Consider the following 15,243-nt stretch of genomic DNA (forward strand, 5'->3'; position numbering starts at 1 on the left):
ATGGAGGTTTAGCAGAACATCAACTCCACAGGAAACAAAGAAATCCATTGTGCAGTCATGTCACAGGCCTCACCTTTAGTCACCTGTAGTGTATTTTTTTATTTTTAATATTTTCTTTTTTTAGTTAAAGGTGTCTCTCAGGTTGCCTTTATCTTTATATTGTGCTTCTTGTTCAGCACATCCAGAACCTGTGGCAGTAACTCCATGTTTAAATTCGGCCCCTGTGACAACTCCTCTGTGAGCCGCCTCCTCCTGTGTTTGGGCTTCAGTGAGCGCAGAAGGTGGGCTTCAAAACCTGAGTGTCTCTCATCTATGGACAGAATGAAGGTGGACACTCTGGCCAGTTTCAGGCTCCACAGAAGCAGAGCGATGACGCAGCACAGCATCAGGCCCAGCAGCGTGTTGTAAGTCCCGCCGCTGCAGCTCGATGGGACACAGGAGGAGAAGAAGTCCTCGCTGAGTTCAGTGACGGCCCTCTGAGCCACAGAGCTCGGGCCGGCACAGGTTGGTTTCTTTACAACAACATGTCTGTTCCTCAGCAGCCAGTTCCTTAGGTACTGAATCTTGCAGTCACAGTGGAAGTTCCCAGATAGCGAAACCTTTTTCAAACCAACCAGTTTGTCAAACAGGCCCGGAGCCACTGAGGTGAGCGCGCTGTCCTGCACATGGAGCTCTGTGGTGTCTGAGGGCAGAGGAGGAGGCAGCAGCTCCATGAGGCTCGAAGAGCTGCAGTTCATCTTCACACCAGTAGACAGCAGGACTGTGCAGAGGCGCGGTTGACCATCGGTATGTGCTCCTGATGATGAGGCCAAGAGGAGGAAGAAGACAGCTAAGCTCAAACCAGAGAGCATCCTGCAGGTTCAGGAAAATGTGATTACCTACTTGCATTGTAATTTCCAGTTTGTATAAAAATAGGAAATAATCTAAAACAATGAGAAAGCCTTAGAGATTGTTCACAATGCAGCACCGTGTGTGGCAAACTGTTATATTTTACTTGGGCTGTGCATAAGGACAAGATTAACATTCATTTGGTCCAGAACGTGACTTGAATGAAACATTCCTGTGTAGCTTGGAGCTGTAATAGAAGCAAGTATTGAAATGTGGCCAAAGTGAAAGTTAGATTCACAACAACAACAACAAAAAACAAGCAAACCAAACCTTTTAGATTCAAGCCAACTTGGTTGTTTCTATTTGTGGTGCCAGTCATCCTTAAAATCTCATCATGTCTCCACACTGCTCTTGTCCCAATGTTGTTTTTTTGCAGTTTTAAGCGTCTGTCCAAAGTTCTCCCGACCTCACGGTGTCCCTGTTTTGTAACTGACGTGTCCCTAAACCCCCCAGTTCACCCAATACAAAACCACGTCACTGTGAGGAGCGCACCAATGACACCGCACAGCGATGGCGCATATGACATGAAAGGAATCCATCTGCTTACAGGAGATAAGAGTTTATCTATTAAAAAGAGTGGCAGGGGCTATCTGAGGCTCTCCTACACAGTGTTCATTACTGACAGCCACTGCAGTGCTGAGGGCACGTGGGGGTGGAGGGTGGGGGGGCACTTCACCGCAGTGCACAGCTGGGAGCGCGTGCAGCTTTATGTGGATTTGAATGAGATATTTTTTTGCAGCCAGTTCTGAATGGGCTCGAGGGCAGAAGGAAAATGTTTCTTAATGGAAATTTTGAGACCACAAAAGCAGAATGGACATCGACCGAGGCTGAATACCGCAAGTCCAAGGAATCCAACAAATTGAAATACCACATTTCCACAGCTTCGGAGAATTGGTTTAAAGCTGAGAGGTAAAGTGTATGAACACTCATTTTTCAATCGGTGATCCATGGAGGAGCTGTGTGCAGCATAATCTATTTTCACCTATAGGTGGTGTAATGGCACAGATATTCTTTTTCATTTCACAGCAGCACGTCCTCCAGTGGAAATGCTGCAACACTGGTGGAAAAAAAAAAGTATTGTTGGAGGCTGGAAGTGGAAGATATGAGGGCCTGCAGATAAGCCTCTGATGGGAAATGCATTACACAAAGAGAAAAAAGGGAATAAAACTATTTCACTTTCTTTTCAGTGGCAGGTGACTCAGCTCTTGACGAGATAATGAAGTGTGAAAAGCACCGCAGAGCACAAAACAACACATGGGTACCATAAGTCATATATTCGTTTATTTTGCGTTCTCAACATTGTCACAGTTGAAGTTTTACAATAACTGGGGTCTTTACTGACTCACTACTCACTGTACAAACAGAATGCACATATAAATGAGGCCGTTCTTGTCTTATCCTTTTTTTTTTAAGAAAAAAAAAAGTGTCTCACGCCACACTGAACAGCTCGGAGCAGGATGTGTGTACATGTGTCCGTGTGTACAGTATTTATGTGTTCGTATGTGTGTTTGTGTGTGTGTGTGTGAGGGAGGATGTATGAAAAGAGCTGAATGTAAATGGCAACAAACTTTCTAACAGTCAGTTTTTTTAAATTTCTACAGCAAATGGCGGAGACAATCGATATGTTCATATATCACCCCTCACATCCGTCTATGAGGTGATGTATATACATCCTGATCTTGACTGCAGATATCAGAATAGAGTACTGATCATATACACATTATGTACAGCTCCATTAGCCCCTTTGTCTTGGTCCCTTTACAGCTTCATAAAGACAAACCCTTAGAACCACACAGTTTCAGTTTACACATCAAAATCCCATATTTACATGATGAGAGCCCTCAGCAACAGAAGTGCAATGTTCTTTATGTTTGTAATTTACACAATGGCTTTGTTGATGAAATGCATGCTGAGCTTCGATAACTACCAGCCTAACATGGAACAACGAGAACACATCAACATCAGGAAAAAAAAAGAAGTCACAATTAGTCAAAAAACAAAAAAACAAACAAAAAAAAACAAAGCAGAAGTCAAAATTTATAGGCTGATTTTTTTTTTCTTCATCCCATCAGCTCACAGTGAATAGGACAACATGATGCATCAGATCCATGCAGTGCATTGTTGGGGTACTTTCTCACAAATAATGACTGTAGACACTGGAAGCACTACAACAACCACACACACACACACACGCACACACGGAAATAAAAGAAACAGATTCCTCGGTTTTACATCATCCCAAGATTTCAGAATTATAGCAAAAATATTGGAATCAATGGAAAGACACATTCAGCTGATCATTAATGTCCCACATCTGTGATATGTCGGCCATCTGAACCTTCTTCGTTAATGTGTGAGAGTAAGCCTGACTTATGGCAATGGTTTTCTTTGTGAATGTTAAAATACATTTACAACCTGAATATTGGGACAAACAGATTACTGTCACTAATTTACACACTAGAATAGACTCTTATTTGTAGAATGTATAAAGTTATTCTTTACATATACCCAGTTCCTTTGTTCAGTTTGCATTTTGTATATTATAACTGCATTTCCTGAAAAAAATGAAAGTGTTCTTTCATATGTGCTTATCCAGCAAAATATTTCTGTTCAGCCCAAAGAGAAGCATATTCCTTTTTATTAAAATATATACACACATTCCTCTTTCTACTGTGAACTGTATAAGTAAGTATTTATATATTCTTAAATGAAAAAAAAAGAAAAGATTTTTTTTTTCACCTGAATCTCATCCTGGACAACAAGATAACAGACTTCCCTCCACTCTTAAGTACAAGTCTGCATTTTCTGAACATGATTGCACTTAAACTTGCTATGGTAACACTGATTTTGTTATACAATGTGCAGAGGATAGCCTCACATCAATAACATTACATGCAAAACAAAAACAGAACAAAACAAAAACTGGAAAAAAAAAATCACTCACTAGATATTCCACTGAACTCCGAGTCTGTACCACTCGTAAGACCACGAGGACAGCCACACATTAATTTACTGAAAGACTCTGACAGGGGGTTAAAAACAAAACAAAAAAAGAAAATAAATAAATAAGGACGCAACATGAAAAAACGCACAAATTGGAGGGACACCTTGCTTGTTCTTAATGTACAAAATCAGTACAAAGATATTGCACACATGATAGAAAAACGATGAAAAAAATACTTCACTATGTAAGAACCGATTTTATTCACTCATCAAAACCTTGTCGGTGAATAAAAAAAATATACTAAACAAGGCAAAAGAAGATTTTGAAAAGTATTTCTGTTTTTGATTTGCAGAGTCAGGAGAGAGCAGCTGTTGTATACGCTAAAGGCGACAGACTTCACGTGTTCAACACGGTCTGTGGGTCCATCTGTAACGTGAACTCAGCCGCAGAGCGTCTTTTGCTATTTCTCTTTATTTTTATTTTTTATTACAGTTTAAGCAGCCATAAACTGAGATTAAAACAACCAATCAGGCCGTGGTATCATTTGTGAGAGTTGACAGGAAGTCTGCTTCGAGGCCTCGGCTGTGACAGCACAGCACTTTGTCAGGCCCATATGCAACAGCTGCCGCCCAGAGTCTCTGTCTGATCCATTTGAAAGGCAAAAAAAACTTCCAGAATAGATTAATAGATTATAGGCTGGACTGAATGGGAGTTCACTCCTTTCAGGTCTACATCCCGTTACCACAGAGTCAGTATAATACTGATAAAATTCATTTTTGCTGATAATAATAATTGTAAGTATAATCTTACAAATTACTTTACGCACAATATATACTGTACATGAAGTCTTGACTAAATAGATTATGCATTAATAATTGGCACATTTATTTATGAGAACTAGGAGACAACACATATAGCTGTCATCTACAGTAAATACAGCACTAGAACTACTATGACTGAGATGGTCGACTCAGTTGTTTACCTGTCCTTTGATTTAAGTTAGTGTGAAATGATTATACCTAGGTTCTTCACTACGTATGAGCTCTACGGGAGGCAACAACAAATAGCATTCATATGATGGGGAGGATCTGCAAAAACCAAGGAGTTGAGAGTTGACTTCCGAAAAAGGCTGTGCACGAGGAATTATTATGCCGTCACTGTGACAGAGAAAACAGTCAGCCATGTTCTCACGGTCCCAGGTCGTCTTCCCTCCTGATTACGCAAAGGTAAAGACGGGGGGGGGGGGCTATTGAGGGGGTGAAGCAGTGGGGAGCGACTTGCCGAGAAAAAAAACGAACACTTTTTTCTCTTCAGCCGACACGGCCGGGCGTTGTGTGAGTGTTTGTGTTTGTGTGTGTGGAAAACAAAGAGCATCTTCCTGTACAGAAACCCCCCCCTCCCCCACACTCCCCCCCCCCCCTCTCCCGCACCCGCTCCCAAAACCCTGATAGGGCCGAGCCCATGATCAGGCAAACTAGTAAAAGGCCCCTAGTGGAAGATTTGAGTCCGATTTCCATCCTGCATATTTGTTGGACCTGGAGGTGAAAAAGGTGACTGCGTGTGACCGGTTTCCATCACAGCAGCAGTTAAAACACAGTGGACAGGCCATAGAGTTATGCTGTCAGTCCCTTTGGTGTAAGCAATTGTCCCTCTTTCATTACAGTCCCGCTCCTCCACGCTTCCTCCTCTCCTCTCCTCTCCTCTCTCTCGTGTTCGGAGCATCACACTACGGTGCTGATGCCACTGTGTTTGGGTTTGGGTCCGCCAGGCGCCGAACCCGGCTGCTGACTGTGGTGGTGGGAACCGTGCTGGGAGGAGTGTGAGGAGTGATGGGAATGCTGGCTGTAATGGCTGTGCTGCTGCTGCTGCTGCTGCTGCTGCTGCTGCTGCGAGTGGGCGTGTTGGTGCGCGTGCGAGGCGTAGGCCGGGTGCTGGTGGTACTGCGTGTGCGGAGGCGGGTGGTAGTGGTGGTGGTGGTGGTAAGGCGGCGGGTTCTGTGGGACTTGGCAGTACTGGGGGTGGTGACCCGGGTGTTGGGAGGTCTGCACTGTGTGTACCACCTGTGCCGTGTGGTGCAGGTTGGTCGGGTGGGGCTTATGGGATATGAGGGTGGGGTGGCCGGCCGGAGGGTAAGGGGGGTGGCCCTGGGATGGCGGTTTGCCTCGCTTGCTGCCGAAGAGCGACCCGAGGATGGAAGTCGATGCTGAGTTAGGGATGGAGGGTTGGTGGTGGCCGCCACCGCCGCCTCCGCCGCCGCGGGGTGCGCCCTCGCGCGGCGTGGTGGCTCTCCGGCGTGTGTGTGGACTGCTAATGATGGACCCCTGCAGGAAGGAAACAAGGCAACAGCATGTCCGTCAGAGTCAGACACCGTGCTACTGCACAACAGCTACTAAACTACAGCTGCAAGGCACCAGCAGGATGAATTCACACTTGTCTTATTTTAGGTAAACAAGTAGCAAAATGTTATAGGGCATGCAAATGGGAAACTAAAAATGTTGTCATGATCGGCAGCAGCAACACTAGGAATATTTCAGCTTGGGACAAACACACTCCCTGATGAGAGGAGCCTGTATTCAAAGCAGCTGTTGTTAAGGGGCTAACTGGCCTGAAAACAGTAAATCTGTAACAAAAGTAATCACCATTAGAAACACAAATAATGACATCGACAAGGGCAGAAAAGACAACATTTCATCTTCATTGCAGTCAGTGTGCCAAACCCTCTAAGAGTCACACATGCAACATGTTATAATCAATGGAGGCATAGTTTCCACATGCAGAGGATGTGACAGGCAAACTCATCATCCACACATTAGCATTCAACTAGACGTCAGAAGGCAGGAGGAGGAGCTAAGTTCTTGTGTGCAGACTTCTCAACAGGCCTGGACACCCCCCCCCCCCAACCTGCTCTGGTCCAACACTACTCACTAACCAGGATTGAATTCTCCTACAAAAAAAAGAAGAGCTTTTCCCTACTTTGCCACATGCTTCATCTAAGACTGGAGAAAGACCGTATGACGACTTTGAAAGCAGAATGAAATTTTCAGGGTCCCAGACTTCAAACCCAACACATGAACTCATGGACACGTGAAATGAGTGAAAGATGAATGAATGAAATCCACATCTTTAGAAGTCAATGTGAAACCCATCAGTAGACCTCATAGACAAAAGAAGGCTAAGTTCCTCCCTGAAACTTACAGCATTAAAGAGAAGTCGTGGATAAAAGGGGGAAAACAAAAAAAAGAAAGAAAGACCCGGACAGAGAGAGGGGCTGCAGGACAGGTACTGATTTCTAGTGTCTTACAGAGCTACCACCCTGCCACAGAGGAGAAGAACCAAATGAAAACCGCTTGGGATGTGATTGAATGAAGGACAGAGACAGGCGACAAGGGGAGGGATTAGAGGAGGGATTAGTAGAGTCATGCTTGTTTGAAGATAAAAGTGTATATCGGTCATATTAACCAATGACCAAAACAGGAGATCTCTGGCTTCCAAAAAAAGGGGCACGATCAGAGGCAGGCAACCCATACATGCACACTAACTGAGGCAAGCAGGTTATAAGGCATCCCAGGAAGAAAAATAAATGATCCAAACAAATGGACTGAGTCTATGAAGCAAAGGTGTAAGACCAAAAAATAAATGGTATGTTTTCACAGTGCACATCATCACATAGAGAGTAGCTTGGATACCAGCTGCTTCAAACTTACTTCCATATTGCTGTCTAGTGATCCTGCACTGCTGCGACGCCCCCGCTTGCCTGCCCGAGACATGCAATACCACAGATTAGAGATCGACAGCACTCCTGGATCGACTACAGACGTTTAAGGCCGCCCACCCGTCCCGTAGGGGGCAGTGCAATGGATTGTGACTGTGAGTAAAAGGTCCAAATATGGGCGGGAAGGGGAGAGGGCGTTCAGGTCTGGGAGTGTGTGGTGGGTGAGAGGTGGCACTGTGGCTAACTGTACAGCGAAGCTTCATCTTCACTTGGGTTGAAAGCTTTTATATTGCATCGAAATTTAAGTGGGTTTAAGTTTTAAAAACGCACTTTATACTGGAGGCTTTTTAAAAAATTTGAATGTATTCTCAAGGAAAAAGGTTTTACCAAAAGATTGCAGGATACTACAAAAAAAAAACTTGGGTTGATGCCTATGCAAATTTGTTTTCCCAGATTTTTGTATTAAGATAATATGACAACTGGTTGTTAACGTTGCCACCAGATGTAGATTTTCTGAAGGGTCTAAGGTAGCCAGTCTCAGTGACAGTCACAAAGGAGGAGACACATCAAAAGCAATACAGTGGTTGTTGCACATGGGATGTACAGGCATATACAGGTCTGAGGGCGAACAGAGCACTTTTGCCATTGTTAGGCACACTCAGCCAATGATACATGACCAATAATCACACATAAACAGGGAAATACCCGATGTGTATGGAGAAAGAAACACAGTAAATACACATGGAATGGAGTATGGCAGGAAAAATAAGAACAAAAAAACAAACAAAATGATAACACTTAACAAAAATGACCCCACTAACATGCCACATCCTGCATCGGGAAAAAAGAAAAGAAAAAAAAAAATCACAGGAGACAGGAGGGCGAAGGGACTCCTAGGGACTCCTTCACTGTCTGACCTATCATCCCCATTGAAGAAGTGATCATAAGAACAAAGCAAGTATCAGTGAGGCAGACCCCTGACTGGATTTCATTTTGTTATCAAGTTAATCACCTGATAACTTCACATAGCTGTTATCTGTAATGAATGAAATGTATTCTTGCTTCAGAGACACAGCGGCTGTGTTAAACACTGATATTCATGGATGTGAGATGACTGTTAACGCCAAGGCTGAAACTAGATCTCCATCTCGTCTCGGCTTAAGAATGGTAAACATCAGCGCTTTGTTTGGTTCACAAATATACGTGAGAGGAGATGTCGCATGAGTTTTTTTTTTTTTTTTTGAGGAAAACATTAAGATTATCATGAAATGTCTTTGGATCAAAAGAAATTTAGGAATGCACAAGTGCTGAGTAAAAAAAAAAAAGAAAAAGAAAAAGTGACGTTAAAAACATGAATGGGAATGTAATGTAAACTCATCCAAATGATTAGGGGTGACAACTGCCCGTCAATTTCATTCACCACTGAGAAGACAGATCTAAGGAAATCAATCTTAACTTTCTCAACAATTAGCTTCTTCTCAAATAGGTCTGTATTCAGTCTTTGGATTGAGAAACGGTGGAGCAACACCTTAAGTCTCTAGAAAACAAAGAACACTGTCTAGACCAAACTATCCAGTCACGAGTGAGTTAGATCATGGATTTAAAGGGGAGAACTCTGAAGTCAATGTATGGTGCCGTGAGAAAACAACATTTTGCTATTTTTTTATCCCCTTGGTGTCATCACAGAGAGGTGGATGACAGAAGTAGAGCACTTTTCCATGAAAGAACCGGCCGGTTTAAAAAAACAAAACAAACAAAGATGTTTGGCTGTACCTGCTTCGGAGAGGTCTCGCAGGGAGCTGCTGAGGGCGCTCCTCTTCAGGCCCTCTCCCATGGCATAGGTATCGTCCAGACTGGCACGGTTCATGCTGCCGTTGCCAGCTTCCTTCTTCAGCCCGGAGCTCTGAGACATGCTGGGCCTCACCACCCCCTTCTGCTTCTCCAGCTCGGCTGTGGACAGGAGCCAAGGAAAGACTGAGGTAAGTGGCGGTGGTTTTGCATCTCCCTCTGACCAGAGGCCGACTTTAAAACTTGTCAGTTAACATATTCAGCTGCATATACAGCTTGCCTGTCTGAAACTCATGTCTCAATGTCCACTATTGATCTCAACACCATTTCCAACATCCTGCTTATGCAGGTCATAGTGGAGTTGCCTTTTTAATGTCCAAAAAAAAAAAAAAAAAACCAGCTCTCTGCTGCTCGCCATCCTGTGAACTCTGTAAACATTCTCCCTCGTAAACTGCCACAGTTGAGTAATGAGGACCATGCCCTGTTTCTACTTTACACAGCCTGAGGTAGACAGAGTAAGAGGGGGATGGGAGGAAAAAGGGGGCAGCTCACACTCTATTCTGTATTTCTCCATTTCCTGGACCTCGGCAATGGACTCTCGTAGGTCGTCTGTGAACTTCTTGCGGTCCTGGGGGTTGGGCGCGTTAAAGTTGATGAGGACTTTGATGTCCGCACCTGGTATCGCTGATGTAAGTCTGATTCCATTTGGGTAATCTGGGGTGATGGCAAACAGAGAGGGAGAGAACTTTACACACGGGCCATTGATCAAAACCAAGTTAAAACACATTGGACGAATCTGTCTGAAGTTGGCAGAGTGTAAACAATGTCACAGCCCATCGCTTTGACTTCCCCATTCGCTGTGCTGAATCAAAACCTGTGATGTAAACACTGTCGGCTATAACAATAATGCCACAGAAAATGAAACGAAAAATAAAAGAATATACGCCCTGTGCCACTTACACTGATTTTCAAACAGCATGACTTGCATCCCATACAGAGAGAAGGACTGTCTGAAGCTGTACGTCACCGAGTTCTTCTTCTTCTGGAAAATCTTGGTTACCTGGAATAATGTGAGAGAGAGAGAGAGATCGGTCTAAACGGAGGGGAGAGGAGAGAGGAGGAGAGGAAAAGGAAGAGGGAAGGAAAGGACTTTTACCACTAGGAGGTCATTGAACAGGAAGATCTCCCGCTGATGCAGGCCCAGCTTCTGAAGCTTGTTGGGATCTGGCACTTCAAACAGGCGGCAGTAACACACCAGTCGGCGATGAGGCAGTGACAGCACCTACAAGGTAGAAAAAAGGGCACAGATAGCAACACTTCAGAGGTCATCATGGCCTCAGTCCACAAAGTAATAAGGAACAAAAGTCACCCTGTCCTCCCCTGAACAGAATTTAAAGAAGCTGTAGCCAAAGAAAGCATGACTTAGTTATTCCACCTATGTGTTTTGCATTCACCACAGAACCTATGATGAGCTTCAATTTGGATGCTCCTGACGAATTAGTATGCACCATGAAAGGATAAGTCAAAGGTAACATCAACATAACAACATGGCGACTTTGGATGATTTTAAATTGCTCCCACATGCATTTTCCTGCTGCGGAATACAGTAAATACAATGCACCAAATCCACAACTGAAAATAGCCCTAAATGAATGCACCGTTTACTTCTGACAGAGAAACACTAACTAAAACCACAGCGGACAGCTGCTTTCAGAAACTGTCTGCTCTTTTCTAAAATTAAAGTGTGCCTTCTGGTCTCATTTTTATAGATTTAGGTTTCCGGTGGGATGGAGGGGGGGGGGGTTTAGAGTTGAAGTGAGGAAAGCATTATTGATAGGTCGAGCAGCAACGCGCTGTTGTTCTGTCTTGGGATTTGTTGACAATAACAAAAATTTAAGACGCGATTCATTCTCCTTCAGTGTTCACGAGCAGATCACATGAATCATGAGAGTAAAAGCATTTCTATTCAAAACGCCGCACTCGGGGGAAAACTGTGGACTGGCAATAGAACAAGGAGTGAAGCCACATGTGGGATGATGTATTACCGCAAACGATTTAATGTGTTAGCAACAATACATTATTTCATATACACAAAACTGTTGGCAATGAAAAGTAGAATAAAAAGCAGAAAGATGTAATTTCTTTTCTATCAGGACACCTTGCTATGTGAATAACGACTCCCTGCAGGAAAAATAGGATATGCTTTTGTTATCTCACTGTGCATTGTATAGTCTAATGTATAATGCAGGGAGATGGAAAGTGGAAGCTAGGAAACAAAATCCATGTTTCGTTTGCTGCTATTTTAACACAGATTTGTTTCACCACTGAAAAATAACTGGTAAATGTATGGTTGCTAGGGTTACCTTTATTTTTATATAGGTCACCGCATGCACTGATGTCAACTCTGTTGTTAAAGTGAACTTAGTTGTGTCCTGCCACACAGGAAAAGACATATTGATGGAAAATACTCTATAATAAACATTAATCTGTTGCAAGGGACGCAAATGCTAATTTGGCTTTCTCATTTTGATAATAATCACTCTTAGACAATAGGCTAAATGCAGTATATTTAGTAAGAGAAAGGCATCAGTGTGGCGTGCACCCTGCTTGGCACAGACTTGCTGCCTAAGAGTTCACGTCTGTTGATCCTGTCGACAGGATTCAGTAACAACTGCTCATCTCTCCATAACAGATGTGGAGCTTCGGGGGGTCAAACATTCTTGTCTTTATAGGTAATTTGACTCTAAAACTACATGTGTGATGTGCATTAGCTACAATGAGCAGGGACAGAGGCAGAACGTTGTGCACATGGTAGTAAAATGATGAATGAAAGACAATCAAATACAGTACAATTACAAGTACAATATATTTGACTACTTACACATCCGAGGCCGTGATGGAGCGATCCGATCTAAAAACAGAAGACAACAATGATGTTATATGCAGCTGTTATGTTTGCATTATTTATACTATTGCCTCTGATTACATGAGAGTAATGAGCTCATATAAGGATTTCTCCTTGCAGACTCTTCACCTAAAGACTACTGAAGTTGTTATAATGATACAGGCTCCTTAATAGTTCTGTATACAAGGTGTCTGTCTGTCTGTGCTGCGCTTCAGAGGGATCATTTTTCTAAAAACTCACTCCGTGCTGCACCAGTGGACCAGATTATTATGAGGTGGAATTCCATTGTGGTTTTTGCGTTAAAGAGCTTTAACCTCCCGGGCTTTTAATTCTGCTGCTAAATAGTGACAAGGGATAATTTTTCAATACATTCAATTATTCCTGGCAGAACAGAGGAGATTCAAAACCCACTGGAAACAGAGTGAAACAAGACAAACCTCTCCCTGAGGCTGCATAGGTTAATCACGCTTTTAACCTTCACACATGAGAGAGACATCATTACCTGCAGAATACTGCATGAAATGCTGTTTCTCGGCTCCTGAGGGGCTGGAGCACAGTCAGAACTAAATTTGATAATAGCTCGGGTTCAGTTTTAATATAAACTGAGTAATAATTACAGAAACGATGGGTTATTGCAATATAACATACTGTATGGTGGTCGGTCAAACACTGCAACTACTTCTCCCTCTAAAACTAGGTGGGGACAGTAATGTAGAGAGGTGGCAGCATGTGTCCATTTTTCATTGGACTGTAACGCAGGGAGACGTTGCTCAAGGGCTTTGGGTGTGTTAAAACCACCAGCGTGAAGGTCTAAACCCTGGCATGAATCCCTCTTCGCACAACAACACCCACAGGTACTAAAGGCTTTCTAAATCTCCCTATCCCTCCTAAGACTGAATCTATCTATGTTCAGGGTTAGAAAATCTGGAGAGAAATTGCATTTGAATCTATATAAAGTGATTCTAGCAGGATATAGCCAGTTTAAGACAGTTTAAGCACTGAATAAATTATATTCAACACAGTGAAATTGTGCCTTTCACTGACAATGAATTAAAAAAAAGATATTGATCTGTGTTTTGGTGTTTTTTTTTAGAACAGATAATAAACATTACTCACTGGTTTCTTTCCCACTATGAGCTTCTCAACCTTCTGCACCTGTGAGACGTGGTCTTCATTGGTTTTGAGCTCACGCTTACGGATCCTCTCATAGATACCGACCAGAGTCTCCCTGGGGATGTCCTCGCCATCGTCCACACCTGGAAGAGACGCAGCGAGGAGCTGAGTTACCATGTAAAGAGTCACTGGCATTGGAAACACCAGAAATGGTTTCATTTGAAAGGAGTTAATGAAGCTAATCAAGTGACATTCAAAGTAACAGTCGACACAAAAAAACATCCCGAAGTGAAATTTAAAGTTTTATGTTAAATATGTCCAATAGCTAAATTTCACATGGAGCACATTCTGACATGCCAGGAAACAGAAAACCGGAAACGTTGCCTCACATTAGTCACTTTTATTACCTCTTAAGTTCTTGATAAAATCCTCCAGCTTCATCTTCCTCTCCGGCTTGACATTGGGGCTGTACATGTCAGTGTTGAGGAGGATGATGGCGAAGGCCAGGATGAAGATGGTGTCGGGGTTTCTGAACTGTCGCACCACTGTGGGATTACAGATGCAGTAGCGCTGGCTGGAGACAAGAGAGGGGAGGAAAAAAACGTGATCAAACCCTCGACTCACGACCAAACACAGTTTACAAAATACACTCAGACGGGTTGTGCTCACAGAGAGGAAATGTTGTTTTGAATGTTGCCTAAGGAAAGCAGAAGTTTTGCTAGAACCGGTTCTCTTAACACAAAAACAGTATGGAAATACAGTATGTGTTCAGGATTATTATTGTGGTTTAATAATCCTGGGAATATTCCCTTAAGAGGCTCTTGGTTTGAAACCTTCCTGATTTCAGGGATCTACACAAAGTATGAACACAGTATCTGTCTGATAGCTGATAAGTGAGTGAGTCATCTCACCTGAAAGCTTCGATGAGCCGCTCCACCTTCTGGGCCTCGCCCTGGACACGGATGTGGTTCTGAAACTTTCTGAGGGCCTCGTCCAGCTCCATGCTCTGGAAGTCCATTTCATCCACCACACAGCTGGTGCACAAAGAGACAGATGTTGAGAGAAACACAAACATGGCATACAACAAGTTTTTTTTCCTGCTTATCATCACCGATTCTAATCTATCTATCTATCTATCTTACAGAGCTGAGCTGCAACAGGAAGATATCTTTATCTTTGTGTTGGAGTGTCCATGTGGACAAGGATCCTGTATATTTAAACTAATTTTTGTTTAATAGTTTTGGTTACATTAATTACTTTTATCTAATTGTATTAAAGTTTAAGGAAGAGGTGTGTGAAAAAACAACAACAACTTACTCTAAAACATCTCTGTTGAACTGTTTCTGTCGATTACCAAGGAACTCTCCAATCATCTGCCTGCTCAGGCCCTTCCTCTGCAGCAGGAAGTGAGCCACACCGACCGGTGTGTCAGGGATGAATCCCCTCTCAGTCAGGTACTGGATGCCTTTCTCCGGCTTCCTGAAAAATCAAACGTGGACACGCAATTTTCTGGTCAATAAGGATCTATTAACTGTTAATCCAGTTCTCATTGTGAATTAGCATCTAGAACACAAAACAAACGTCTTTATAATTGTGGGTCAAACATGTGAATGGAGAAAGGGCTACATTGCAGTGAAGTTAGGTAATTATTACCACAGCCCTAAAACAGTTGACTTCCCTCAACCTGACACGTCATCCTCATGTGGCTGTTTCAGTTTGAATCAAAGTTTATCTCTATAGATCTCTCTTTAGGACAGATGTTTAGAGGAATAACAATTTCAGTTTTATCAGTATCATAAAGAGAAAAACAGTTACACTAAATGCAAATGATCAAACCGTGTTCCTATGCAAAGATCTGTCAAAATATCTATGAATCTGATATGAAGCAGCTGA

The 15,243-nt window shown here is 43.0% G+C and overlaps 2 protein-coding genes across 14 annotated transcripts in view; both read right to left on the reverse strand.

The window, feature by feature from the left end:
- Positions 1–94: 94 nt before the first annotated feature.
- Positions 95–1,314, reverse strand: gp9 (glycoprotein IX platelet). Of its 2 annotated transcripts, none has more exons than XM_085782635.1 (2): positions 1,159–1,314; positions 95–796 (listed from the first exon to the last, which is right to left on the reverse strand). In XM_085782635.1, the coding sequence occupies exons 1-2, from the start codon at positions 1,205–1,207 to the stop codon at positions 138–140; spliced, it is 708 nt and encodes a 235-aa protein (XP_085638761.1). In that variant the 5' UTR covers positions 1,208–1,314; the 3' UTR covers positions 95–137. The 2 variants fall into 2 exon arrangements, with proteins under 2 accessions (XP_085638761.1, XP_085638760.1); XM_085782634.1 differs by having other exon boundaries at positions 95–852; positions 1,159–1,301.
- A 991-nt stretch (positions 1,315–2,305) lies between these two features.
- The window catches only part of iqsec1a (IQ motif and Sec7 domain ArfGEF 1a), a 96,830-nt gene continuing 83,892 nt past the window's right edge, over positions 2,306–15,243 (reverse strand). For 10 of the 12 annotated variants that reach the window (XM_085782641.1, XM_085782642.1, XM_085782643.1 and 7 more), the window contains 11 exons: positions 14,668–14,829; positions 14,262–14,384; positions 13,758–13,924; positions 13,354–13,493; positions 12,214–12,243; positions 10,489–10,614; positions 10,293–10,392; positions 9,885–10,046; positions 9,318–9,494; positions 7,537–7,586; positions 2,306–6,153 (listed from right to left, as the gene is read on the reverse strand). In XM_085782641.1, the coding sequence (XP_085638767.1) occupies positions 5,554–6,153; positions 7,537–7,586; positions 9,318–9,494; positions 9,885–10,046; positions 10,293–10,392; positions 10,489–10,614; positions 12,214–12,243; positions 13,354–13,493; positions 13,758–13,924; positions 14,262–14,384; positions 14,668–14,829 (1,837 nt within the window). In that variant the 3' untranslated portion in view covers positions 2,306–5,553. The remainder of the gene's footprint in view (positions 6,154–7,536; positions 7,587–9,317; positions 9,495–9,884; positions 10,047–10,292; positions 10,393–10,488; positions 10,615–12,213; positions 12,244–13,353; positions 13,494–13,757; positions 13,925–14,261; positions 14,385–14,667; positions 14,830–15,243) is intronic. The other 2 variants (XM_085782650.1, XM_085782649.1) reach the window with 1 other exon arrangement.

Source organism: Trachurus japonicus, chromosome 7 (genome assembly GCF_045865225.1).
Source record: "Trachurus japonicus isolate A0001 chromosome 7, Traja_1.0".
Lineage (NCBI taxonomy): Eukaryota > Metazoa > Chordata > Actinopteri > Carangiformes > Carangidae > Trachurus > Trachurus japonicus.

What these genes read in the sequence shown, in the direction of transcription:
- gp9 (XM_085782634.1), bottom strand. Translation starts at nt 851, where the DNA reads ATGCTCTCTGGTTTGAGCTTAGCTGTCTTCTTCCTCCTCTTGGCCTCA.